Here is a 27,733-nt window from a genome sequence, read left to right on the forward strand (position 1 = left end):
TGTTTTGAAGTCACTAAAATAGAAAACTTTGAGTGTAATGGAACTCAATCGATATTAAATGTCATCCATGCCTTCAAACAAAAATCTTCTAGCAATGATGTATTTTAGGATGCTTTGTCTCATTCATATGTTTGATGCTGATCTCCAGACCTGGAAAATGCTCTGCTAATAATACAGAGCTAGATCTCCAAAATAATAATTTCCACTAGATATTTCTGACTGAAAAATGTTATTTTGGTTGAAGTTCAGAAGATACATGGGTTGTGAAAATGTTTCCAGTACTGTAGTAAATATAATGCAAACAAATTGGTAGTCTCTGCTGACATTATTTACCTGACTGGGATGAATAACTCAGCTTTGATTACTGGTTGGTGCAGCGGTGAAACCTGCATGACGCACACACAAGAAGCAACTTTTCAATGAAGCCTCTCTGTCATATAGGCCCATTTAAATCAAACAGGATGGTCAACCTTTGAACAGTGGAAATATCCCTGCCCTGTGTTGCTGAAAATACCTTAAGGGTTGAAAGTTAGATATAATCCAAAAGTTCATAAAGGTCACACACCAATAAATAAACAGTAAGATAACTGCAGTTGGTTATTGATTAAATATGTTAAAAGCCTCACCTCTAGAGGAGAGTCTGCTTCATCCAGGATGTTCTTTTCACTCTGTATCCGCTGCATCGTTCCTGTAGAACTGGGGTCCATTATCAGCACGTTCTGACCAGCTCTGCCGAACTTACAGTCACTCTTTCTGGAGTCAGTCGTCCTGCACACCTCGTAATTGTACACGTGTGGGAGAGTCCCTGTCCCCAAAGTGTCCGAGTAACGTGGAGGATAATATGGAATGACAGGGAGACCGGAGTGATACAGGATGCGAGACTGTCTCCACCTGTAGATCTTCACTGATATAATAACCACCAAACAGGTGATGAAGAGGAAGGAAACTACAGCCAAAGCCAACACCAGGTAAAAAGTCAGGTTGTCATTGTACTCCTTGTCGTGTGGAAAGTCAGTGAACTCCGACAGCACTTCAGGGAAGCTGTCCGCCACCGCCACGTTAACAATGACTGTAGCTGAACGAGAGGGCTGCCCGTTGTCCTCCACTATAACAGCCAGTCTTTGCTTCACAGCATCTTTATCAGACACTTGGCGGATAGTTCTGATTTCTCCATTCTGTAAGCCCACTTCAAACAGCGCCCTGTCTGTGGCTTTCTGCAGTTTATAGGAGAGCCAGGCATTCTGTCCAGAGTCCACATCAACAGCCACCACTTTGCTCACCAGGTAGCCCACATCTGCTGAACGAGGCACCATCTCAGCCACCAGGGAGCCTCCAGTCTGGACCGGGTACAGAACCTGAGGAGGGTTGTCGTTCTGATCTTGAATATCTATTTTAACTGTGACGTTGCTGCTTAAAGGTGAGGAACCGCCATCTTGGCCTTTTATTATAATATTTAAAGTTTTGATTTGTTCAAAGTCGAATGATCGACTGGCCTGTATTACACCACTTTCTGCATTGACAGAAACATAAGTGGATATGGGGCTGCCATTTAACTGAGTGTCAACAAGCAGGTAAGACACACGTGCGTTCTGTCCGGTATCAGAGTCGTGTGCTTTCACTGAAAACACGGATCGTCCTGGGGAGTTATTCTCCATAATATTAGCTTCATAAAAGCTCTGTTCAAATACAGGGGCATTATCGTTGACGTCGGATAAGCGAAGTATTATTGTCTTGTTAGTCAAAAGTGGAGGACTGCCTTCATCCACAGCCGTGAATGTGATTTTATAATCAGGGCTACGCTCTCTGTCAAGAAACCCGTTCGTCACCAGGGTGTAGTAATTCTTCAGAGATGACTGGATTGCAAACGGGATGTTGCCGTTGACCGAACAGTCCACTTTTCCGTTTTTGCCTGAATCTACATCTTTAACGTTTATGATAGCAACAGTAGTTCCACTGGGAGAATCCTCAGGGATCACGCTGGAAAACGAGGTCAGAGTTATTACAGGTGCGTGATCGTTAACATCCATTACGTCAACGATCACCTTCGTTGATGTGCTTTGTCCACCTTGATCTTTGGCCTGAACACCAATCTCGTATATTTTATTCTCCTCATAATCAATCTCACCGCTGACAGTTAAATGCCCACTATTTTCATCCAGACTAAATAGCTCAGCGACGCCACCAGACATGCGGTTAAAGTGGTAGCTGACGAGGCCGTTCATCCCTTCATCTGCGTCTGTGGCACTCAAGATCACAACTAACGTTCCTTTTGGAGCGTTTTCTTTGACGGATGCTTTGAAATTTGATTGCGTAAAAACTGGAGCATTGTCATTTGTGTCTCGCACGGTCACGTGTATTTTTAGCGTCCCCGATTTCTGTGGGTCGCCGCCGTCCACAGCAGTAAGCACGAGAAGCAGCTTCTCCTCCGCCTCGCGATCTAACGCATTGGAAAGATACAGCTGCGCATATTTAAGGCCATTTGGGCTGGAGAGAACCTTTATATTAAAATGCGTAGTTGGGTGTAACGTATAGCCTTGTAAGGCATTGACGCCGACGTCAGGGTCGGTCGCACTCTCTTGTAATATTTCTGTTCCGATGATTGCAGATTCTACTATCTCAACACGCACTTCTTTCTCGTGAAACACAGGCGCGTTATCATTTACGTCTAACACCTCCACTACCAGGCTATGTAATTGCATCGGATTCGTCATAATCATTTCAAAATTCAAGCTACAGGGTGACGTCTGCCCGCACAGCATCTCTCTATCTATCCTTTCTGCGACCACAAGAATCCCTTTGTCTGCGTCCAGCCTGATATACTCGCTGCTATCGCCGCTAACGATCCGGGCATCACCTGATTTCAGTCGTCTCGCGTCGATACCTAAATCTTCAGCTACATTTCCAACAAAAGAGCCCTTCCTCATCTCCTCTTGAACAGAGTAGCGGATCTGACAGCCTGCTGCGTCAAAAAGAAAAGCAAGGACGAAGGCCCGTACTTGCCAATTAATCCTGGGTTTGTTCCCCGTAAAAGGCATGTTCCTATAATGCGTTGCACCCTAATCCACAAAAAAAAGAGATGTTGCAAAAAAGAAGACCGCGTATCCTGTATTGTCCTTCGGTGTTTATGATCAAGATCGAATAAATGAATGTAAAATCGCTAGAGAAAATGACGACCGAATATCCTGCTGTCCGCTGTACACTAAGAGAAGCACGGGAGGCATCCGATCATTTTAAGGGCTCTGAAAGTGCATTAAAGACCAACAGCGACCCATACTGTCCTCTATGAATATAACAGGCGTTATTATGAGGGGGACAAAATCATCTGTCAATCGAAATACTATGTGTATGTAACGAACGACGTATCGATGACGCATGTTTCATAAATATATACACGCTAAGATTGTATTAAAATTAAAAAAGGAACAACACCATTTTTTTTCTCAAGAGGATTAAAATAAAAATAACTGATAATGTGGAACAAAAGATAAAGCACAGCCATTATTAAAAAAATCCATTATGTAATGGATTTCATTTTACGAGTAAATAAAAATATTATTAACGGAATGAAGGTAAATAGGTGAACGCTTTCTTATAATATCAACCACAAATGTAACTCACATTAACATCACACCTAATATACATTATGTTTTACTGTTACTTGAAATTGATTTATTTGATATAGTTTTTAATTATGTGGTTATTTTATATCTGTATTCTTATTAATTTTATTTCATATGTGTATATTTGGGGGGCTTGGAATCTCTGTCCAGGGACAACAGATGAAAAATAGCCTTTTGGCTAATTCTGGCACATTTACATAAATGTTTATTAATGTGCGCTGTCCCTGTTAAATAAACGAATAAATAAATAAATAAGATGGCAAAAAGGAACAGTGTTACAACGAATTCAGTTTGCAGGGTGCTATATTTATTCTCACTGTGGTGAAATGCTCAGAGCAAGCTGGAAGAGCTGTCCACCATGAGCGGTGCTGAAGATTCTCACCGATCAGGAAGTGACACACGCACGGATACTACAGTCATTTCGGTACGAAGAAAATACAAGCAAATGCACCTTTGGATTGGTAAGAATTATAAACATATAACTCACCTCTAGAGGAGAGTCTGGTTCATCCAGGATGTTCTTTTCACTCTGCATCCGCTGCATCGTTCCTGTAGAACTGGGGTCCATTATCAGCACGTTCTGACTACCAGCTGTGCCGAACTTACAGTCACTCTTTCTGGAGTCAGTCGTCCTGCACACCTCGTAATTGTACACGTGTGGGAGAGTCCCTGTCCCCAAAGTGTCCGAGTAACGTGGAGGATAATATGGAATGACAGGGAGACCGGAGTGATACAGGATGCGAGACTGTCTCCACCTGTAGATCTTCACTGATATAATAACCACCAAACACGTGATGAAGAGGAAGGAAACTACAGCCAAAGCCAACACCAGGTAAAAAGTCAGGTTGTCATTGTACTCCTTGTCGTGTGGAAAGTCAGTGAACTCCGACAGCACTTCAGGGAAGCTGTCCGCCACCGCCACGTTAACAATGACTGTAGCTGAACGAGAGGGCTGCCCGTTGTCCTCCACTATAACAGCCAGTCTTTGCTTCACAGCATCTTTATCAGACACTTGGCGGATAGTTCTGATTTCTCCATTCTGTAAGCCCACTTCAAACAGCGCCCTGTCTGTGGCTTTCTGCAGTTTATAGGAGAGCCAGGCATTCTGTCCAGAGTCCACATCAACAGCCACCACTTTGCTCACCAGGTAGCCCACATCTGCTGAACGAGGCACCATCTCAGCCACCAGAGAGCCTCCAGTCTGGACCGGGTACAGAACCTGAGGAGGGTTGTCGTTCTGGTCCTGGATCAGTATCTTAACAGTGGCCACTGAGGTCAGAGGAGGGGATCCAGCATCGCGAACTGTTACGTTAAATTCGAACCACTTGATCTGCTCATAATCAAACGACCTCACGGCGTGAATGACGCCGTTGTCCGAGTTCACAGACACCAAGGAAGAAACAGCAACCCCGCTAAGTTCTGTGTCTTGCGCAAAATAAGAAACGCGAGCGTTCTGGCCCGAGTCTGCATCACTAGCTCTGAGAGTAAACACGGAATATCCAGGAGAGTTGTTCTCTGGAACAGTCACACTGTATTCTGATTGGTCAAATTTGGGCGGACAGTCGTTCACGTCAGACACTTTGACAGTGATGTTCTTGCTGCTGGACAGAGGCGGAGAGCCTTGGTCAGAGACGGTTATAGTGATATTATAGTCAGAAATACTTTCTCTGTCTAACAGGTTATCTGTTACTACAGTATAATATCCTGTTAACGAAGACTCGATTTTAAAAGGGACGTCGTCGTTAATGGAGCACGTGACCACACCGTTGCGGTCGGAGTCTTCGTCATCAACATTAACTACAGCTATAGTTGTACCTGGAGGAGAATCCTCTGAGATTGAGTTAGATAATGACATGAGCTGTATTGTAGGAACGTTGTCGTTCTCATCAATTACCTGAATGATCACTTTACACGTGTCAGTAAAGCCCCCGATGTCACTGGCCTGAACTTTTAACTGATAAGATTTAGACTTTTCAAAATCTAATTTTCCAACAACTTTAATTTCTCCACTCTTCGGATTTATTTCAAAAAGTTGCCTCGAATCTCCAGTGAGATGAGGAAGAGAATATAAAACTTCACCGTACTGTCCTTCATCCGCGTCATTTGCACCAACAGTTGTTATGACTGTTCCATCAGGACAATTCTCCTTAACATCTGCTTTATAAACAGGTTGAATACACACCGGTGCATTATCGTTTGCATCTAACACAGTGACATGAATGCGGACCGTCCCTGATCTGCGCGGCTCTCCTCCGTCTGACGCAATCAGCACCAGCGTGTGAGAGTCTTCCTTCTCTCGGTCTAACGGGTTTTGTAAAACCATTTCGATGAACGTTCCTCCGTCATTCTGTCTCTGTACTTCTAATATAAAATGATCCGAGCGTTTAAGTGTATATTTTTTAATTTCATTTAAACCAACATCCGGATCGTTTCCGTTCAACAATGAGAAACGAGTTCCTGATGCAGCGTTTTCAGCTATGCTCAATCTGATTTGATCTTTTGGGAACGACGGGCTGTTATCATTTATGTCTACTACCTCCACCGTTACGCGATAAAGCTGGATTGGATTTTCCAAAATGACCTCGAAGCTGAAGCTGCAGGGCGTCGTCTTTCGACACAGTTCCTCTCGGTCGATTCGTTCTTTAATGACAAGAGTGCCTTTGTCTCGGTTCAAATCCACGTACTGACGGCTTCCCTTTGTAATGATACGAGCTTTACCTGATATGAGCCTCGCCACATCCAAACCTAAATCTCTGGCAATGTTTCCCACAAAAGATCCCTCCGCCTGCTCCTCCGGTACGGAATACCGAGCCTGTCCAGTCACTGCGCTCAGCTGGAAGAGACAAAGAACGACACGCAGCGCTTGCCATCGGCCTCTTCCAGCGTTTATCCACATATAATCCATCGTGAATCCAAACCACGCAGTTATTGATCCTGCTGATGGAGTTATTTCCAATAGATTTCAGTTTAGAAAATCCACGATAAAAAATCCCTGTAAGCCCTTCAGGTTCAGACCTTCTTCTGTCTCTGCAGTAAACAGTGTAATGCATTAAAGGGGTGGACCGCTGCGCTACTGGATTGGACAGTTATTCAGTGATGAATCAACAGCGGCGCTCAGAGACCATCCACGGTAATGTGTGTGTGATGTACACTTTAAAAAAACAACAACTCTCAACTGTTGTCTTGGAGGATTATAGTCACTTTAATTAAACTATAACGGAATATACTGTATTAAAAGTTATGAAAGTAGTAAAGTTAGACAAGTTTATCATATGATAGAGCTGTTCTAACGAAACTTAAATTCACAAAACGGAAGGACTTTGTTTTCTAAATTAATAAAACTCTTAATCTGTTGATCATAGACGATGCAGCACTAATGAACGTGTGAAGTAAAATAATATGTTAAAGTTAAACTAGTAATATTTAAGATAATATTATAAATATTAACAAATAAAAATGGAAAGGATAAATATAGTTAAGAAAAATCAAGGCATCGACCTTTATAATGACCACCTCTTTTAGGGTTATAATATGGAATTATAATTTTTTCTTAAATATTTAGGGAGATATTCTAATTAATATAAAACACTTATTTCATTTTCAAAACGAAAATTAAAAGCAGTGAGAGTGAAGGGTCTCGCAAAATGTGTTTGTATCAGAGCGGCTGCAGTAAATTGTTGCTCTTCAAGAACACTGGAATTTTGCTGATTTTGCAACAATAAAAAAACATGATGCGGTGTTTCTAATAACAATGCAAAAATAATCACTCACTGTGCTTCGTACGAAGTGATGTTGTTTTGTAAGATTATGTAAGTTGTTATAATGAACAATATATAATGTGAGCAAAATAAAACTACTCTTTCATGAAAAGACATAAAGAAGGGAACATCAGTATGAGCCAGTGACAGTTTCAGCACCATGGACAGCATCTCTGAGTACCAAATTTGAACATTGCAGCCAAAACTTGAAAATAAAATAAATATAAAATCGGTGAATAATAATAATAATTTAACTCACCAGAGTTGACATTTGAGAAGAGTTGCCTGTCAGTTGTTTTTCCACCTGTGGTGTATCAGCCCCATCTCCATCCACACTGATTAAACTTTGAGTCATCGGTTGCATATATTTCACGCCACTCTTTCTGGAGTCAGTCGTCCTGCACACCTCGTAATTGTACACGTGTGGGAGAGTCCCTGTCCCCAAAGTGTCCGAGTAACGTGGAGGATAATATGGAATGACAGGGAGACCGGAGTGATACAGGATGCGAGACTGTCTCCACCTGTAGATCTTCACTGATAAAATAACCACCAAACAGGTGATGAAGAGGAAGGAAACTACAGCCAAAGCCAACACCAGGTAAAAAGTCAGGTTGTCATTGTACTCCTTGTCGTGTGGAAAGTCAGTGAACTCCGACAGCACTTCAGGGAAGCTGTCCGCCACCGCCACGTTAACAATGACTGTAGCTGAACGAGAGGGCTGCCCGTTGTCCTCCACTATAACAGCCAGTCTTTGCTTCACAGCATCTTTATCAGACACTTGGCGGATAGTTCTGATTTCTCCATTCTGTAAGCCCACTTCAAACAGCGCCCTGTCTGTGGCTTTCTGCAGTTTATAGGAGAGCCAGGCATTCTGTCCAGAGTCCACATCAACAGCCACCACTTTGCTCACCAGGTAGCCCACATCTGCTGAACGAGGCACCATCTCAGCCACCAGAGAGCCTCCAGTCTGGACCGGGTACAGAACCTGAGGAGGGTTGTCGTTCTGGTCCTGGATCAGTATCTTAACAGTGGCCACTGAACTTAGAGGAGGGGATCCAGCATCGCGAACTGTTACGTTAAATTCGAACCACTTAATTTGCTCATAATCAAACGACCTCACGGCGTGAATGACGCCATTGTCCGAGTTCACCGAAATCAAGGAAGAAACAGCAACCCCGCTAATTTCTGTGTCTTGCGCAAAATAAGAAACGCGAGCGTTCTGGCCCGAGTCTGCATCACTAGCTCTGAGAGTAAACACGGAATATCCAGGAGAGTTGTTCTCTGGAACAGTCACACTGTATTCTGATTGGTCAAATTTGGGCGGACAATCATTCACGTCAGACACTTTGACAGTGATGTTCTTGCTGCTGGAAAGAGGCGGAGAGCCTTGGTCAGAGACGGTTATAGTGATATTATAGTCAGAAATACTTTCTCTGTCTAACAGGTTATCTGTTACTACAGTATAATATCCTGTTAACGAAGACTCGATTTTAAAAGGGACGTCGTCGTTAATGGAACACGTGACCACACCGTTGAGGTCGGAGTCTTCGTCATCAACATTAACTACAGCTATAGTTGTACCTGGAGGAGAATCCTCTGAGATTGAGTTAGATAATGACATGAGCTGTATTGTAGGAACGTTGTCATTCTCATCAATTACCTGAATGATTACTTTACACGTATCTGTGTATCCGCCGTGGTCACTGGCTTTAACGTTGATCTGATAAGTTTTATAATTTTCAAAATCTAATTTACCGACAACTTTAATTTCTCCACTCTTGGACTTTATTTCAAACAGCGGCATCGTCCCTCGAGTGATATCAGTAATTGAATAAGATATATCACCATTTACTCCAATATCCGCGTCATTTGCACCAACAGTTTTTACGACTGTTCCTTTGGGGGAATTCTCCTTAACATCTGCTTTATAAACAGGTTGAATACACACCGGTGCATTATCGTTTGCATCTAACACAGTGACATGAATGCGGACCGTCCCTGATCTGCGCGGCTCTCCTCCGTCTGACGCAATCAGCACCAGCGTGTGAGAGTCTTCCTTCTCTCGGTCTAACGGGTTTTGTAAAACCATTTCTATGAACGTTCCTCCGTCATTCTGTCTCTGTACTTCTAATATAAAATGATCCGAGTGTTTAAGTGTATATTTTTTAATATCATTAATACCAACATCCGGATCATGCGCCGTGTCGACTGAGAAACGAGTCCCCGAAGCAACGGTTTCAACAATGTTCAATCTAATTTCATCTTTTGGGAACGACGGGCTGTTATCATTTATATCTACTACCTCCACCGTTACGCGATAAAGCTGGATTGGATTTTCCAAAATGACCTCGAAGCTGAAGCTGCAGGGCGTCGTCTTTCGACACAGTTCCTCTCGGTCGATTCGTTCTTTAATAACAAGAGTTCCTTTGTCTCGGTTCAAATCCACGTACTGACGGCTTCCCTTTGTAATGATACGAGCTTTACCTGATATGAGCCTCGCCACATCCAAACCTAAATCTCTGGCAATGTTTCCTACAAAAGATCCCTCCGCCTGCTCCTCCGGTACGGAATACCGAGCCTGTCCAGTCACTGCGCTCAGCTGGAAGAGACAAAGAACGACGAGCAGCGCTTGCCATCGGCCTCTTCCAGCGTTTATCCACATACAATCCATTGTGAATCCAAACCACGCAGTTATTGATCCTGCTGATGGAGTTATTTCCAATAGATTTCAGTTTAGAAAATCCGCTATAAAAAATCCCTGTAAGCCCTTCAGGTTCAGACCTTCTTCTGTCTCAGCAGTAAACAGTGTAATGCATTAAAGGGGTGGACCGCTGCGCTACTGGATTGGACAGTTATTCAGTGATGAATCAACAGCGGCGCTCGGTGACCATCCACGGTAATGTGTGTGTGATGTACACTTTAAAAAAACAACAACTCTCAACTGTTGTCTTGGAGGATATAGTCACTTTAATTAAACTATAACGGAATATACTGCATTAAAAGTAACGAGAGTAGTAAAGCTGGACAAGCTTATCATATAATAGAGCTGTTCTAACGAAACCTAAATTCACAAAATGGAAGGACTTTGTTTTCTAAATTAATAAAGCTATTAATCTATTGAAAGAGAAATAATGACAGACTAATGAACGTGTGAAGTAAAATAATATGTTAAAGTTAAACTAATATTCAAGAGAATGTTATAAATATTAACAAATAAAAATGGAAATGATAAATATAGTTAAGAAAAATCAAGGCATCGACCTTTATAAAGACCACCTCTTTAATCGGTATAATATGGAATTATAATGGCTTATTAAATATTTAGGGGGATATTCTAATTAATATAAAACACTTATTTCAATTTCTAAACCAAAATTAAAAGTGGTGAAAGTGAAGGTGGCCGCAAAATGTGTTTGTATCAGAGCGGCTGCAGTAAATTGTTGCTCTTCAAGAACACTGGAATTTTGATAATTTTTGCAAAACAATAAAAAAACATGATGTAGTGTTTCTAATAGCAATGCAAAAATAATCACTCACTGTGCTTCATACAAAGTGATGTTGTTTTGTAAGATTATGTAAGTTGTTACAATGAACAATTTATAATGGGACCAAAATAAAACTGCTCTTTCATGAAAATACACACACCTCAGTATGAACAAGTGACAGTTTCAGCACCATGGACAGCATCTCTGAGTACCATATTTGAACAATGCAGCAAAATCTTTCAAATAAAATAGAAATAAAATCGGTAAAAATAATAATAATTTCACTCACCAGAGTTGACATTTGAGAAGAGTTGCCTGTCAGTTGTTTTTCCACCTGTGGTGTATCAGCCCCATCTCCATCCACACTGATTAAACTTTGAGTCATCGGTTGCATATATTTCACGCCACTCTTTCTGGAATCAGTCGTCCTGCACACCTCGTAATTGTACACGTGTGGGAGAGTCCCTGTCCCCAAAGTGTCCGAGTAACGTGGAGGATAAGATGGAATGACAGGGAGACCGGAGTGATACAGGATGCGAGACTGTCTCCACCTGTAGATCTTCACTGATATAATAACCACCAAACAGGTGATGAAGAGGAAGGAAACTACAGCCAAAGCCAACACCAGGTAAAAAGTCAGGTTGTCATTGTACTCCTTGTCGTGTGGAAAGTCAGTGAACTCCGACAGCACTTCAGGGAAGCTGTCCGCCACCGCCACGTTAACAATGACTGTAGCTGAACGAGAGGGCTGCCCGTTGTCCTCCACTATAACAGCCAGTCTTTGCTTCACGGCATCTTTATCAGACACTTGGCGGATAGTTCTGATTTCTCCATTCTGTAAGCCCACTTCAAACAGCGCCCTGTCTGTGGCTTTCTGCAGTTTATAGGAGAGCCAGGCATTCTGTCCAGAGTCCACATCAACAGCCACCACTTTGCTCACCAGGTAGCCCACATCTGCTGAACGAGGCACCATCTCAGCCACCAGAGAGCCTCCAGTCTGGACCGGGTACAGAACCTGAGGAGGGTTGTCGTTCTGGTCCTGGATCAGTATCTTAACAGTGGCCACTGAACTCAGAGGAGGGGATCCAGCATCGCAAACTGTTACGTTAAATTCGAACCACTTGATTTGCTCGTAATCAAACGACCTCATGGTGTGAATGACGCCGTTGTCCGAGTTCACAGACACCAAGGAAGAAACAGCAACCCCGCTAATTTCTGTGTCTTGCGCAAAATAAGAAACGCGAGCGTTCTGGCCCGAGTCTGCATCACTCGCTCTGAGAGTAAACACGGAATATCCAGGAGAGTTGTTCTCTGGAACAGTCACACTGTATTCTGATTGGTCAAATTTGGGCGGACAATCGTTCACGTCAGACACTTTGACAGTGATGTTCTTGCTGCTGGAAAGAGGCGGAGAGCCTTGGTCAGAGACGGTTATAGTGATATTATAGTCAGAAATACTTTCTCTGTCTAGCAGGTTATCTGTTACTACAGTATAATATCCTGTTAACGAAGACTCGATTTTAAAAGGGACGTCGTTGTTAATGGAACACGTGACCACACCGTTGCGGTCGGAGTCTTTGTCATCAACATTAACAACAGCTATAGTTGTACCTGGAGGAGAATCCTCTGAGATTGAGTTAGATAATGACATGAGCTGTATTGTAGGAACGTTGTCATTCTCATCAATTACCTGAATGATTACTTTACATGTATCTGTGAATCCGCCGTGGTCACTGGCTTTAACGTTGATCTGATAAGTTTTAGATTTTTCAAAATCTAATTTACGGACAACTTTAATTTCTCCAGTCTTGGACTTTATTTCAAACAGCGGCATCGTCCCTCGAGTGATATCAGTAATCGAATAAGATATATCACCATTTACTCCAATATCCGCGTCATTTGCACCAACAGTTGTTACGACTGTTCCTTTGGGGGAATTCTCCTTAACATCTGCTTTATACACAGGTTGAATACACACCGGTGCATTATCGTTTGCATCTAACACAGTGACATGAATGCGGACCGTCCCTGATCTGTGCGGCTCTCCTCCGTCTGACGCAATCAGCACCAGCGTGTGAGAGTCTTCCTTCTCTCGGTCTAACGGGTTTTGTAAAACCATTTCGATGAACGTTCCTCCGTCATTCTGTCTCTGTACTTCTAATATAAAATGATCCGAGTGTTTAAGTGTATATTTTTTAATATCATTAATACCAACATCCGGATCATGCGGCGTGTCGACTGAGAAACGAGTCCCCGAAGCAACGGTTTCAACAATGTTCAATCTAATTTCATCTTTTGGGAACGACGGGCTGTTATCATTTATGTCTATCACCTCCACTGTTACGCGATAAAGCTGGATTGGATTTTCCAAAATGACCTCGAAGCTGAAGCTGCAGGGCGTCGTCTTTCCACACAGTTCCTCTCGGTCGATTCGTTCTTTAATAACAAGAGTTCCTTTGTCTCGGTTCAAATCCACGTACTGACGGCTTCCCTTTGTAATGATACGAGCTTTACCTGATATGAGCCTCGCCACATCCAAACCTAAATCTCTGGCAATGTTTCCTACAAAAGATCCCTCCGCCTGCTCCTCCGGTACGGAATACCGAGCCTGTCCAGTCACTGCGCTCAGCTGGAAGAGACAAAGAACGACGAGCAGCGCTTGCCATCGGCCTCTTCCAGCGTTTATCCACATGCAATCCATCGTGAATCCAAACCACGCAGTTATTGATCCTGCTGATGTAGTTATTTCCAATAGATTTCAGTTTAGAAAATCCGCGATAAAAATCCCTGTTAGCCCTTCAGGTTCAGACCTTCTTCTGTCTCAGCAGTAAACAGTGTAATGCATTAAAGGGGTGGACCGCTGCTCTGCTGGATTACACAGTTATTCAGTGATGAATCAACAGCGGCGCTCGGTGACCATCCACGGTAATGTGTGTAGGGGTGATTTTTAAGAGGACATTATCTGTTGAGATTAAAAGCGAATTGCATTGTAATTCATGCATTGTGATTTGTCACAGATGCATTGTAATCGTATACATAGCTAAAATACATAACACAGGCGAGTACAAGGGATTGAAATCAACCAATAAAGTGTCTGAATAAATGTGCTGATTTATGGATTACAATTTATCATTTTATATTCCATAAACAAAAGAAAATAAAGTTTGGAAATGTTGACTGTTTTTTGTTCTTTTTTTCAAATCAAGTAATTTCTATGTTCACCTTGCAGCATAACATACAAGTTTAACAGAAGCATCAATGTTGCTTGCAGGGACATTTGAAAAAGTAAAACTATGAAAGCCACCCCATTTAATCACTATATGACTAGATTTTGTGAATAAAATGTATACACATGTGTACGTGTAAAACGGATTTAAAAAATGCAGTCATTATGATTTGATTTAAGTGACCAATCGTTAACCAGCTGTGGCGAAGTGGTTTCATTATGTAGAAATGTATACTTTGTATTTTGTGGCAAGTCAGTAACAAAATGACATCAATAGGAAACCATGATAGTTGCAGCACCATGGATAGTTACACTGAGAGACTGCACAGCCTCAGACAATCCCTGCTTTCCATAGCAGAACAATGAATAGAGAGAATAAAAAACTTTTCACTCACCAAAGTTGACATTCGAGAACAGGTACGTGATAGAACTGTGTCCACCTGTGGTGTATCAGTCCCATCTCCATCCACACTGATTAAACTTTGACCTTTCGGGTGCACATAGTTCACGTCACTCTTTCTGGAGTCAGTCGTCCTGCACACCTCGTAATTGTACACGTGTGGGAGAGTCCCTGTCCCCAAAGTGTCCGAGTAACGTGGAGGATAATATGGAATGACAGGGAGACCGGAGTGATACAGGATGCGAGACTGTCTCCACCTGTAGATCTTCACTGATATAATAACCACCAAACAGGTGATGAAGAGGAAGGAAACTACAGCCAAAGCCAACACCAGGTAAAAAGTCAGGTTGTCATTGTACTCCTTGTCGTGTGGAAAGTCAGTGAACTCCGACAGCACTTCAGGGAAGCTGTCCGCCACCGCCACGTTAACAATGACTGTAGCTGAACGAGAGGGCTGCCCGTTGTCCTCCACTATAACAGCCAGTCTTTGCTTCACAGCATCTTTATCAGACACTTGGCGGATAGTTCTGATTTCTCCATTCTGTAAGCCCACTTCAAACAGCGCCCTGTCTGTGGCTTTCTGCAGTTTATAGGAGAGCCAGGCATTCTGTCCAGAGTCCACATCAACAGCCACCACTTTGCTCACCAGGTAGCCCACATCTGCTGAACGAGGCACCATTTCAGCCACCAGAGAGCCTCCAGTCTGGACCGGGTACAGAACCTGAGGAGGGTTGTCGTTCTGGTCCTGGATCAGTATTTTCACACTGACGTTACTACTGAGTGGAGGGGAGCCTCCATCCTGCGCTTTCACAACAAAATTAAGTTCTTTAAGTTGCTCATAATCAAATGAACGCTCTGCATGTAAAACCCCAGTTTCAGAGTTAATTGATAAATAGTAAGACACCGCACTAGCGCTGATTTGCATGTCCTCCAGGAAATAAGAGATTCTTGCATTTTGATTTGAGTCAGAGTCTGTCGCGCTCACAGAGGTGATTGACATTCCAGGTGAATTATTCTCTGTGAGGTAATCAAAATACGACTGCTTGTTGAACACTGGAATGTTATCGTTGATATCAGAGATTTTTAGCTGTAATGTTACGGAACTGGAAAGAGGAGGAGTCCCTGAATCAGTGGCGATTACCGTTATGTCGTATTCAGAAGTGGTCTCTCTATCAAAATAATGATCTGCCACCAAATTATAGTAATTTGTTAACGACGACAATATTTTAAAGGGGAGGGATTTGTCTATGCTACATTTTATCTCTCCATTCTTCTCTGAATCCGCATCTTTAATGTTAATCACAGCGATCGTTGTGCCAAGAGGGGCATCTTCTGATACAATCGAAGAAAATGACATGATATTAATAACGGGGGTATTATCGTTAACATCAATAACATCAATCAGAACTTTACTGGTCCCAATCAATCCTCCTCGATCCCTTGCCTCTAATCTGATTTCGTATTTTTTATCTTTTTCAAAATCTATAAATCCGGCAGCTGATATAACTCCAGTATTTTCATCGATACTAAACATATCAACCTTGATTCCTTTAATTTTCGAAAAGCTAAATCTAATTTCAGCGTTACTGCCAGTGTCTAAATCAGTGGCGTTAACTGCAGTGATATACGTCCCTTTACGCGCATTTTCAACGACGGCTGCTCTGTAAACTGTTTGATTGAACACGGGAGCATTATCGTTTACATCCAAAACTGATACTTGTATAGCTACCGTTCCAGATCTCTGCGGGTTTCCACCGTCGACGGCTATTAATTTTAAATACACTTTGGGCTGAGCCTCCCTGTCCAGCGGCTTCTGGAGCACTAATTCAGCATATTTGCTGCCATCTGGATTTGCATGTTGTTTCAAAATGAAATAATTATTCGGAGATAAAATGTAATTTTGCAAAGCATTTAATCCAACGTCAGGGTCAACTGCGCCTTCAACGGGAAATTTTGCTCCAAGAGTGGCAGATTCGCTCATTTCAAAGTGGATGTCTTTATTTGCAAAGAAAGGGGCATTATCGTTTAAATCTAAAATTTCGACAGTGATGCGATGAAGTTCGATTGGGTTTTCTAGAATCATTTCGAAGCTGAAGCTGCACGGCGTCACGTCTCCGCAAAGCTGCTCTCGGTCTATTCTGTCCTTCACCACTAGAACCCCTTTGTCTGTCTTCAGCTCGGCGTACTGGATGTTTTCTCCCGTCACGATACGGGCCCGACCAGATCGAAGCCTTTTCAGATCCAAACCAAGATCCTGTGCTACGTTACCGATATGAGAGCCCTTCTTCATCTCCTCTGGTATGGAGTAGCGGATCTGGCAAGCGACGATATTAAAGGAATAAAAAAAGAAAAGAGACGTTGAAAGATGGGTTCCAAAATTCGAAAGCCATTTGCAGCGAGACTGCTGAAACGCCATGTCAGAAAGAGATATATTCCAAGGAAAATGAAACAAAAATCCTCCCGTCTGGATTCAATAATATCCTGTCTTCGAGATATTATTTGTTAACACGAAATACACGAGCCGGTACAAATCAAACACGCCTTTTCTCTCCGAGGTGTGTTCTCCCGAACAGTGCGACGGATCCTACTTCAATGTGACGTCTAAATATCTGTTCTGCAAGGCAGAGGGAGTGAGCCAACATTTTATTCTTGTTCAACAGCGTCACTTAGAGTCCAAAATGTGAACAATAAATGGAGCTGAATAATGAAAAACATCTTCAAATCAAATATATAATAATAATTTATATCTGCAACATCAAAGCTCCATTTTAAATGGACGAAATAGTATAAAACCACATTTCCATTAGTGGAGAAACCGACAACAGAACGTGTGTTGTTAAACAACAACAACAACCATCGTTAAAAAGTAGGTGTAGGAGTATGAAAGCAGTCATATTCGGAATATTAAAATTGCGTCTTTTTTTTTAAGTTACGAGGAGCAGCAGGATAAAGAGGACCTGTCGTTCCAATGGTGCTGGAAGAAGACAATTAACTTCTGAATGCTACTTTAAAGATTTCATATCAAATCAAATTACACTGAAGCTTATTTTGTGTCATGAAATATAAAATGTGCAATTAGGTGAATAACGCCAGTATTGCAGTATAAACAAACTAGAGGAGCGATATGAAAATAATGGCACAATTTACTGAAAGTTCAAGAACACACGGCGAAACAACGCACATGAAATATAATCAGTTAATATAATATAATATAATATTATATTATATTATATTATATTATATTATATTATATTATATTATATTATATTATATTATATTATATTATATTATATAATATTATATTATATTATATAATATACTGTATTCGGCATATCACGGACGCTATAAAAGATTGTTGCCTCCTGCGTAAAAACGAAATACAACAAAGTCAGCAAAAATGTGCTTGTTTAAACAGTAGAAAGTAAATATTAATAGAGAGAAGTGAACATAAAAATGAACAAATGTAAATGTTAAAGATTCTGAATTGATAAATATTCGTCACATGAGTATATGCAGAATGAGGAGCTGTCCATGTTCTGGAAAGGACGGCATACCAGACAAGTAACTATATGATCGCACATGAGCGATGACGGACGGCTGATCTCTTTAAATTATTTAACTCACCTCGAGAGGAGAGTCTGCTTCAGCCAGGATGCTCTTTTCACTCTGTATCCGCTGCATCGTTCCTGTAGAACTGGGGTCCATGATCAGCACGTTCTGACTACCAGCTGTGCCGAACTTACAGTCACTCTTTCCGGAGTCAGTCGTCCTGCACACCTCGTAATTGTACACGTGTGGGAGAGTCCCTGTCCCCAAAGTGTCCGAGTAACGTGGAGGATAATATGGAATGACAGGGAGACCAGAGTGATACAGGATGCGAGACTGTCTCCACCTGTAGATCTTCACTGATATAATAACCACCAAACACGTGATGAAGAGGAAGGAAACTACAGCCAAAGCCAACACCAGGTAAAAAGTCAGGTTGTCATTGTACTCCTTGTCGTGTGGAAAGTCAGTGAACTCCGACAGCACTTCAGGGAAGCTGTCCGCCACCGCCACGTTAACAATGACTGTAGCTGAACGAGAGGGCTGCCCGTTGTCCTCCACTATAACAGCCAGTCTTTGCTTCACAGCATCTTTATCAGACACTTGGCGGATAGTTCTGATTTCTCCATTCTGTAAGCCCACTTCAAACAGCGCCCTGTCTGTGGCTTTCTGCAGTTTATAGGAGAGCCAGGCATTCTGTCCAGAGTCCACATCAACAGCCACCACTTTGCTCACCAGGTAGCCCACATCTGCTGAACGAGGCACCATCTCAGCCACCAGAGAGCCTCCAGTCTGGACCGGGTACAGAACCTGAGGAGGGTTGTCGTTCTGGTCCTGGATCAGTATTTTCACACTGACGTTACTACTGAGTGGAGGGGAGCCTCCATCCTGCGCTTTGACGACGAACGCCACCTGTTTCATCTGCTCATAATCAAATGAGCGCACTGCGCGTATCACTCCGCTTTCTGCATTTACATTAATATATTCAGAAATCAGAGACTCGCCGATTTTCCCGTCTTCCAGAATATATGACAAACGAGCATTTTGGTTTTTATCAGGATCTCTAGCGTTAACGGTGAGAACAGAAACACCCGGAGAATTATTCTCTGCAACGAACGCGCTGAATTCATTTTGTAAAAACACCGGAGCATTGTCATTCACATCGGAGACCTTTAAATTAAAGATCATTTTTGTTGAGAGAGGAGGGATTCCTGCATCTGTCGCAACTACAGTAATGTTATATTCAGATACACGTTCCCGATCTAACCCAGCATCCGATACTAAAGTGTAATAATTTCTCAGATTGGATTTAATTTTAAACGGTGCGTTTTGTTCTATTCTACAGTTCACTTGTCCGTTATCGCCTGAATCAAGATCTTTCACGTTGATGATGCCGATAGTTGTACCAGGAGGAGAATCTTCTGACACGGGACTAGTGAACGACATGACGCTGATTACAGGAGCGTTGTCGTTTACGTCAGTAACGTCGATTATGACTTTACTCGAATCTGTCAAACCTCCTTGATCTCTTGCATCGATTCTCAGTTCATATTTTTTGTCTCTTTCAAAATCTATTGTGCCTGAGACGGACAATTCCCCGGTCACTTGATCTATGGACAACAAATCAGCTACATTGCTCTTCACGTTTGAAAATGAATACGTGATGTAACCATTCGTTCCTCTATCTGCGTCTGTGGCATTAACAGTAATGATATTTGTTCCCTTTGCTGCATTCTCGATCACCGTTGCTTTATAGACGGACTGAGTAAAAGTTGGCGCATTGTCATTAGCATCTAAAACATTAATGTGTATATTAACAGTCCCAGATCTAGGTGGAATACCACCGTCTACTGCGATGAGCTTTAACGAGAGGCGGGGAACCTCCTCTCTGTCCAACTGCTTATCAATCACCATCTCTGCGTACTTACTGCCGTCAGGATTTACGCGCTGCTTTAAAACGAAATTACTGTTTGAGGATAAAACTAAATTCTGCAGGCCATTTAAACCAACATCAGGATCCTCTGCGCTATCCAGCACAAATCGCGCACCAAGTTTAGCCGACTCGCTTATGTCTAACATAATATCAGCTTTTTTAAATATCGGAGGATGATCATTGACGTCTAACACTTCTATCGTTATGTGATGCAGCTCCATGGGGTTTTCTAAAATAATTTCGAAGCTGAAGCTGCACGGCGTCACGTCTCCGCAAAGCTGCTCTCGGTCTATTCTGTCCTTCACCACCAGAATCCCTTTGTCTGTCTTCAGCTCGGCGTACTGGATGTTTTCTCCCGTCACGATACGAGCCCGACCAGATCGAAGCCTTTTCAAATCCAAACCAAGATCCTGTGCTACGTTACCGATATGAGAGCCCTTCTTCATCTCCTCTGGTATGGAGTAGCGGATCTGGCAAGCGACGATATTAAAGGAATAAAAAAAGAAAAGAGACGTTGAAAGATGGGTTCCAAAATTCGAAAGCCATTTGCAGCGAGACTGCTGAAACGCCATGTCAGAAAGATATTCCAAGGAAAATGAAACAAAAATCCTCCCGTCTGGATTCAATAATATCCTGTCTTCGAGATATTATTTGTTAACACGAAATACACGAGCCGGTACAAATCAAACACGCCTTTTCTCTCCGTGGTGTGTTCTCGCGAACAGTGCGACGGATCCTACTTCAATGTGACGTCTAAATATCTGTTCTGCAAGGCAGAGGGAGTGAACCAACATTTTATTCTTGTTCAACAGCGTCACTTAGAGTCCAAAATGTGAACAATAAATGGAGCTGAATAATGAAAAAACATCTCCAAAAAAAAGATAAGTCAAAACCAAGATGATTACTATTTCTATTTGCAACATTAAAATTCCATTTTAAACTGACTGTTTGTTATAGTATACTTAATATATTTCCAATAGAAAACGACAACATAACGCATAATAGTATACTACTAATAATAACAGTTATTAATATTATTGTTGTTATTATTGTTATTCATATATTTTTTTGTTGTCGATAGGATTATGAAAACAGTAATATTCGGATCAATAAAAAGGCTTTTTTTAAAGCAAGTTATGAGAAAAGTGTAGTGGAGCAGCCAGATAAAGAGGAGCTGTCCTAACCATGGTTCTGAAAGAAAACAACAAACGAATCTGCTACCTGTAAGACATTTAAATAACAAAGTAAATTACACCGAAGCTCCGAGTAAATATATTGTGTACGATGGAAAATATATATATATATAACAGCTCACCTCTCGAGGAGAGTCTGCTTCATCCAGGATGTTCTTTTCACTCTGCATCCGCTGCATCGTTCCTGTAGAACTGGGGTTCATTATCAGCACGTTCTGACTACCAGCTGTGCCGAACTTACAGTCACTCTTTCTGGAGTCAGTCGTCCTGCACACCTCGTAATTGTACACGTGTGGGAGAGTCCCTGTCCCCAAAGTGTCCGAGTAACGTGGAGGATAATATGGAATGACAGGGAGACCGGAGTGATACAGGATGCGAGACTGTCTCCACCTGTAGATCTTCACTGATATAATAACCACCAAACAGGTGATGAAGAGGAAGGAAACTACAGCCAAAGCCAACACCAGGTAAAAAGTCAGGTTGTCATTGTACTCCTTGTCGAGGGGAAAGTCAGTGAACTCCGACAGCACTTCAGGGAAGCTGTCCGCCACCGCCACGTTAACAATGACTGTAGCTGAACGAGAGGGCTGCCCGTTGTCCTCCACTATAACAGCAAGTCTTTGCTTCACAGCATCTTTATCAGACACTTGGCGGATAGTTCTGATTTCTCCATTCTGTAAGCCCACTTCAAACAGCGCCCTGTCTGTGGCTTTCTGCAGTTTATAGGAGAGCCAGGCATTCTGTCCAGAGTCCACATCAACAGCCACCACTTTGCTCACCAGGTAGCCCACATCTGCTGAACGAGGCACCATCTCAGCCACCAGAGAGCCTCCAGTTTGGACCGGGTACAGAACCTGAGGAGGGTTGTCGTTCTGGTCCTGGATCAGTATTTTCACACTGACGTTACTACTGAGTGGAGGGGAGCCTCCGTCCTGCGCTTTGACGACGAACGCCACCTGTTTCATCTGCTCATAATCAAAAGAGCGCACTGCGCGTATCACTCCGCTTTCTGCATTTACATTAATATATTCAGAAATCGGAGACTCGCCGATTTTCCTGTCTTCCAGAATATATGTCATACGAGCATTTTGGTTTTTATCAGGATCTCTAGCGTTAACGGTGAGAACAGAAACACCCGGAGAATTATTCTCTGCAACGAACGCGCTGAATTCATTTTGTAAAAACACCGGAGCATTGTCATTCACATCGGAGACCTTTAAATTAAAGATCATTTTTGTTGAGAGAGGAGGGATTCCTGCATCTGTCGCAACTACAGTAATGTTATATTCAGATACACGTTCCCGATCTAACCCAGCATCCGATACTAAAGTGTAATAATTTCTCAGATTGGATTTAATTTTAAACGGTGCGTTTTGTTCTATTCTACAGTTCACTTGTCCGTTATCGCCTGAATCAAGATCTTTCACGTTGATGATGCCGATAGTTGTACCAGGAGGAGAATCTTCTGACACGGGACTAGTGAACGACATGACGCTGATTACAGGAGCGTTGTCGTTTACGTCAGTAACGTCGATTATGACTTTACTCGAATCTGTCAAACCTCCTTGATCTCTTGCATCGATTCTGACTTCATATTTCTTGTTCTTTTCATAATCAACAGCGCCTATTGTTAAAATGATGCCAGTTTTTTCATCTATACTTAACAGATCACCGACGCCTCCATTTAAATCTAAAAAAGAATACGTCACTATACTATTAGAGCCGAAATCTGCGTCACTGGCATTAACGGTGGTGACATACGTGCCCTTGAGCGCATTTTCCATTATTGCAGCTTTGTATATAGATTGATTAAACACAGGTGCATTGTCGTTGGCATCGATGAGAGTTATGTCTATATTTACGGTCCCGGATCTCTGCGGAGTTCCACCGTCTACGGCTATCAGCTTCAGGGACAGGTTAGGAGTCGTCTCTCTGTCTAATGGCTTCTGTAAAACCATCTCTGCATATTTCTTTCCATCTGCATTCGAGTTTTGTTTCAAAGCGAGATAGTCATTATCGGTCAGCAAATATTCATTCAGTCCATTTTTACCGACGTCTGGGTCTTCCGCATTAATCAATGGAAAACGAGAACCAATATTTGCTGATTCGCTTATTTCAAAATTTATTTTACCTCTTTTGAAAGACGGCGAATGATCATTTATGTCTGTTATTTCAACGGTGATTTGATGAAGCTCCATAGGATTTTCTAAAATCAACTCAAAGCTGAAGCTGCACGGCGTCACGTCTCCGCAAAGCTGCTCCCGGTCTATTCTCTCGTTCACGACTAGAACCCCTTTGTCTGTCTTCAGCTCGGCGTACTGGATGTTTTCTCCCGTCACGATACGGGCCCGACCAGATCGAAGCCTTTTCAGATCCAAACCAAGATCCTGTGCTACGTTACCGATTAGGGATCCTTTCTTCATCTCCTCTGCAATCGAATATCGGATATGTCCACTGACCATACGGCTGAAAAAGAAAAGGAAGGCGATCAAACAAAAAATCCATCTGCAGCCAAACCGCCTTTTCACGCTGCGGGTGTCGGCTGCTGTTCCACAAGCCATCGCAATAAACACAACGCTTCAAATACGACAGCCGTTGTAAAAAATAAAATACAACAACACCAAAAACAATCCTAGCGGCTTTTTCGTGATATAGTTCACTAACTGCAGATAATAATTATTTTGAAGCCGTCTCCTCGAATGTCAACCCACATATTGAAGATCACATCCTTTTTCTCCCATGCACAGGGAGGATAATCTTGTAATGTAGGAAGAACTCGGATGGATTGACCAACAGCGTCCCTTAGGGTCCAAAATTAGCAACACAACATAAGACACAAATTCTCTCTAAAATATATATTTTGTTTTATTTCATATGATTAATGAATATCCAAAATATTTGAACATTGGTTCTAAAAATAAATAAATCTGAAGGTTAGAATTAAGTTGCTATTTTTAGCATCACTTTTGCGATATACAGTACAAATATTATCAAACTACATTCTGTCATAGTTGAAGGACATAAAGGGCACACGGCAGAATTTCGTGAGCGCGCATGGGAGCCCGTCTGAAAAGCGTTATCGAAAATATAATAAATCACGTGTGATTCTTTTCGCATTACATAAATATTAACACAGCAACAGTTATTTTAGAGATCAAATACCTGAACAAAACGAAAAAGGACGTATTTCATTGAAAAAAGTAAAGAATTAAATCATAACGCACGGAAATTACGAGTATTAAATCCGGTAATGTGTTGTCCATGGTTCTGACGATTGCGAAGATCAACGTAATGTCAATGCAGTGGAAAACTAGAAAGACAATCAGAGATTGCAGACCCTCGCTAGACTATTCGATCTTGTGAGACAGTAAACAGGGCTTCCGGATCAGAGGGGCCAAAGCTGTGCGAGCTTGCTGCTCCAGAACGCACTACAAGACTTCTTCTGGACTCTTTTTCTCATCATGCCATTCGTGTCCCTCCCTCTTAAAGTGATACTCCCATGTTACAGCACAGGCACAATTCCTATTCATGTAAAAATAATTCTAGAATCTGGATCCAGATCCGGATCAACGCCATTCTCTGGGAGGACCGAGCCACGGACAGAACCTTGCTTGTGTAAAAATTTAAAGTCGATTGGGTTACTAGTTTTTGAGTTATGCGCGCGGACAGACACACAGACAAACAAACAAACAAACAGACAAACAAACCCAATTGCAAGACCCTTGCCTCCCCTTCCGCGAGGGTAAAAAGGAAAAAGGTATAGAAGTGAAGTTTATCTACTCACCTCTAGAGGAGAGTCTGCTTCATCCAGGATGCTCTTTTCACTCTGTATCCGCTGCATCGTTCCTGTAGAACTGGGGTCCATTATCAGCACGTTCTGACTACCAGCTGTGCCGAACTTACAGTCACTCTTTCTGGAGTCAGTCGTCCTGCACACCTCGTAATTGTACACGTGTGGGAGAGTCCCTGTCCCCAAAGTGTCCGAGTAACGTGGAGGATAATATGGAATGACAGGGAGACCGGAGTGATACAGGATGCGAGACTGTCTCCACCTGTAGATCTTCACTGATATAATAACCACCAAACAGGTGATGAAGAGGAAGGAAACTACAGCCAAAGCCAACACCAGGTAAAAAGTCAGGTTGTCATTGTACTCCTTGTCGAGGGGAAAGTCAGTGAACTCTGACAGCACTTCAGGGAAGCTGTCCGCCACCGCCACGTTAACAATGACTGTAGCTGAACGAGAGGGCTGCCCGTTGTCCTCCACTATAACAGCCAGTCTTTGCTTCACAGCATCTTTATCAGACACTTGGCGGATAGTTCTGATTTCTCCATTCTGTAAGCCCACTTCAAACAGCGCCCTGTCTGTGGCTTTCTGCAGTTTATAGGAGAGCCAGGCATTCTGTCCAGAGTCCACATCAACAGCCACCACTTTGCTCACCAGGTAGCCCACATCTGCTGAACGAGGCACCATCTCAGCCACCAGAGAGCCTCCAGTCTGGACCGGGTACAGAACCTGAGGAGGGTTGTCGTTCTGGTCCTGGATCAGTATTTTCACACTGACGTTACTACTGAGTGGAGGGGAGCCTCCATCCTGCGCTTTGACTACCAGCTGAAGTTGTTTGATTTGCTCATAATCGAAAGAACGAACTGCACTAACAACACCACTTTCAGAGTTTAAGGACACATAAGTTGAAACTGGACTTCCACTAACCTGCGTGTCCTCCAAAAGATAGGAGACTCTGGCATTTTGATTCCAATCAGAGTCTTTTGCACTGACAGTAAATATGGAAGTGCCAGGAGAATTATTCTCTGTGATGGAGGCAGAATAACTGTTTTTATCAAATACTGGAGCGTTGTCATTTACATCAGAAATTTTAAGGTTTAGAGTTGCTGAGCTGGAAAGAGGAGGGGAGCCAAAATCAGTGGCTGTTATTGTGATGTTATATTCTGAGACGGATTCTCTATCAAAATGCTGATCTGAGATCAAATTATAATAGTTTGGCAGCGATGATTCCGTTTTAAAAGGAAGTTTTCCAGCAATGGAACATTTCATTTGACCATTTTTGTCAGAGTCTGTGTCTTTGATGTTCAGTATAGCTATCGTTGTTCCAGGGGGCGCATCCTCAGACACAGGACTGGAAAACGACATGACATTTATGAGAGGGGCGTTATCGTTTACATCGATGACATCAATTATGACTTTACTAGTCCCTGTAAAGCCACCTTGATCCTTTGCCTCAACCCTCACTTCGTATTTTTTGTTTTTTTCATAATCAATTTGACCAGAAACGGAAATTGTTCCGGTGTTTTGATCAATACTGAATATATCGACTGCACTTCCTTTCATTTTAGACAAGCTATAAGTAAAGACGCCATTTGAACCGCTGTCAGCGTCTGTGGCGTTTACTGTAACCACAGCAGTGCCTCTCATTGTGTTCTCCGTCACGGATGTTTTATACACCGACTGATTAAATACGGGAGCGTTGTCGTTCGCGTCTAACACGGTGATGTCTATATTCACCGTTCCAGATCTCCGAGGAGTTCCTCCGTCAACTGCGATTAGTTTCAGAGACAAACGTGGATACCGCTCTCTGTCTAAAGGCTTCTGCAGCACCATTTCTACATATTTACTCCCGTCTGGATTTGCGTGCTGCCTCAAGATGAAGTTTTCGTTTGGTGACAAAATATAATCTTGCAACGCGTTTTGCGCCACGTCGAGATCCTCCGCGCTCTGCAGTGGAAACTGTCCTCCAATCAGTGCTGACTCGCTAATTTCTAGGCTGATAGGTTTGTCTTTATTCGGGAAGACAGGAGCGTGATCATTAATATCTAGAACCTCAATCGTTATTCTGTGCAGTTCCATTGGATTTTCAAATATCACCTCGAAGCTGAAGCTGCATGGCGTCACGTCTCCGCAAAGCTGCTCTCGGTCTATTCTGTCCTTCACCACCAGAATCCCTTTGTCTGTCTTCAGCTCCGTGTAGTGGATGTTGTCTCCGTTAGCGATACGGGCCCGCCCCGAACGGAGCCTCCTTAGATCCAAGCCCAGATCCTGCGCTACGTTACCAATGACAGAGCCTTTCTTCATCTCCTCGGGGATAGAATAACGAATCTGGCCACCTACCATAAAACAATGAAGCAGCAGCATAAGCAGTCCAAATTGTCGTCGAAATCCGGAATATAATGGCCATTGTGCGGAGTGATATGTACGCAATCTCCGGCCGAACATCGTGCCACAAAAAATAAAAAATAATATATAAATCCAGTCAATATCCAGGTAATTAGTGATGTGATATATTTTCACCGCATGAGTTGATCTTCACATCTGATCATATCCTGGTCCGTGTGAGATTGCTGGTCCGACTCCTCGATTTAAATACAGAGAGCATTCGTCACAGCGCAGTCAGGCAGAGAATGACTGGATGACGACGCAGAGGAGGAGATATTTCATTGACCAACAGCGTCCCTTAGAGTCTAAAATATTAAAATGAATCGAGATCCGTACACACCAACACTCTTATTAACGAGGAAAATAATACTACAGCTCTACCTGGAAAACACCATGCAAA

The 27,733-nt window shown here is 42.5% G+C and overlaps 5 protein-coding genes across 5 annotated transcripts; all 5 read right to left on the reverse strand.

Annotated features, from left to right (window-relative positions):
- Positions 1-433: 433 nt before the first annotated feature.
- Positions 434-3,035, reverse strand: LOC137895224 (protocadherin gamma-A5-like). Its single transcript, XM_068740707.1, has 2 exons — positions 627-3,035; positions 434-514 (listed from the first exon to the last, which is right to left on the reverse strand). Exons 1-2 carry the CDS (start codon positions 3,033-3,035, stop codon positions 434-436), a joined length of 2,490 nt encoding a protein of 829 aa, XP_068596808.1.
- Positions 3,036-3,157: 122 nt separating this feature from the next.
- On the reverse strand, positions 3,158-6,525 carry LOC137895225 (protocadherin gamma-A10-like). The gene is made up of 2 exons (XM_068740709.1): positions 4,108-6,525; positions 3,158-3,199 (listed from the first exon to the last, which is right to left on the reverse strand). Exons 1-2 carry the CDS (start codon positions 6,523-6,525, stop codon positions 3,158-3,160), a joined length of 2,460 nt encoding a protein of 819 aa, XP_068596810.1.
- Positions 6,526-7,767: 1,242 nt separating this feature from the next.
- LOC137895226 (protocadherin gamma-A10-like) lies at positions 7,768-13,564 on the reverse strand. Its single transcript, XM_068740710.1, has 3 exons — positions 11,153-13,564; positions 8,331-9,977; positions 7,768-7,776 (listed from the first exon to the last, which is right to left on the reverse strand). Exons 1-3 carry the CDS (start codon positions 13,562-13,564, stop codon positions 7,768-7,770), a joined length of 4,068 nt encoding a protein of 1,355 aa, XP_068596811.1.
- A 795-nt stretch (positions 13,565-14,359) lies between these two features.
- On the reverse strand, positions 14,360-23,623 carry LOC137895227 (protocadherin beta-16-like). The gene is made up of 7 exons (XM_068740711.1): positions 23,340-23,623; positions 21,284-22,052; positions 20,161-20,438; positions 18,114-18,888; positions 16,535-16,803; positions 14,530-15,247; positions 14,360-14,431 (listed from the first exon to the last, which is right to left on the reverse strand). Exons 1-7 carry the CDS (start codon positions 23,621-23,623, stop codon positions 14,360-14,362), a joined length of 3,165 nt encoding a protein of 1,054 aa, XP_068596812.1.
- Positions 23,624-24,308: 685 nt separating this feature from the next.
- Positions 24,309-27,393, reverse strand: LOC137895228 (protocadherin gamma-A7-like). The gene is made up of 3 exons (XM_068740712.1): positions 27,008-27,393; positions 24,946-25,714; positions 24,309-24,323 (listed from the first exon to the last, which is right to left on the reverse strand). Exons 1-3 carry the CDS (start codon positions 27,391-27,393, stop codon positions 24,309-24,311), a joined length of 1,170 nt encoding a protein of 389 aa, XP_068596813.1.
- Between the last annotated feature and the right edge of the window lie 340 nt (positions 27,394-27,733).

The sequence above is a fragment of the Brachionichthys hirsutus genome, chromosome 6, assembly GCF_040956055.1.
Source record: "Brachionichthys hirsutus isolate HB-005 chromosome 6, CSIRO-AGI_Bhir_v1, whole genome shotgun sequence".
Taxonomy (NCBI): Eukaryota; Metazoa; Chordata; class Actinopteri; order Lophiiformes; family Brachionichthyidae; genus Brachionichthys; species Brachionichthys hirsutus.

What these genes read in the sequence shown, in the direction of transcription:
- LOC137895225 (XM_068740709.1), bottom strand. Translation starts at nt 6,525, where the DNA reads ATGGATTATATGTGGATAAACGCTGGAAGAGGCCGATGGCAAGCGCTG. An exon ending in AACCAGACTCTCCTCTAGAG is followed by an intron (nt 3,200 to 4,107) that starts GTGAGTTATATG and finishes TGCTTCTCTTAG; the next exon opens with TGTACAGCGGACAGCAGGAT.
- LOC137895224 (XM_068740707.1), bottom strand. Translation starts at nt 3,035, where the DNA reads ATGCCTTTTACGGGGAACAAACCCAGGATTAATTGGCAAGTACGGGCC. An exon ending in AAGCAGACTCTCCTCTAGAG is followed by an intron (nt 515 to 626) that starts GTGAGGCTTTTA and finishes TCAACCCTTAAG; the next exon opens with GTATTTTCAGCAACACAGGG.
- LOC137895228 (XM_068740712.1), bottom strand. Translation starts at nt 27,393, where the DNA reads ATGTTCGGCCGGAGATTGCGTACATATCACTCCGCACAATGGCCATTA. An exon ending in ATGGAACTGCACAGAATAAC is followed by an intron (nt 25,715 to 27,007) that starts GATTGAGGTTCT and finishes CGTCAGTGTGAA; the next exon opens with AATACTGATCCAGGACCAGA.
- LOC137895227 (XM_068740711.1), bottom strand. Translation starts at nt 23,623, where the DNA reads ATGGTCAGTGGACATATCCGATATTCGATTGCAGAGGAGATGAAGAAA. An exon ending in ATGGAGCTTCATCAAATCAC is followed by an intron (nt 22,053 to 23,339) that starts CGTTGAAATAAC and finishes CGTCAGTGTGAA; the next exon opens with AATACTGATCCAGGACCAGA. An exon ending in AAGCAGACTCTCCTCGAGAG is followed by an intron (nt 20,439 to 21,283) that starts GTGAGCTGTTAT and finishes GTCGCTTGCCAG; the next exon opens with ATCCGCTACTCCATACCAGA.
- LOC137895226 (XM_068740710.1), bottom strand. Translation starts at nt 13,564, where the DNA reads ATGGATTGCATGTGGATAAACGCTGGAAGAGGCCGATGGCAAGCGCTG. An exon ending in CTTCTCAAATGTCAACTCTG is followed by an intron (nt 9,978 to 11,152) that starts GTGAGTGAAATT and finishes TGTCTCTTCCAG; the next exon opens with CTGAGCGCAGTGACTGGACA.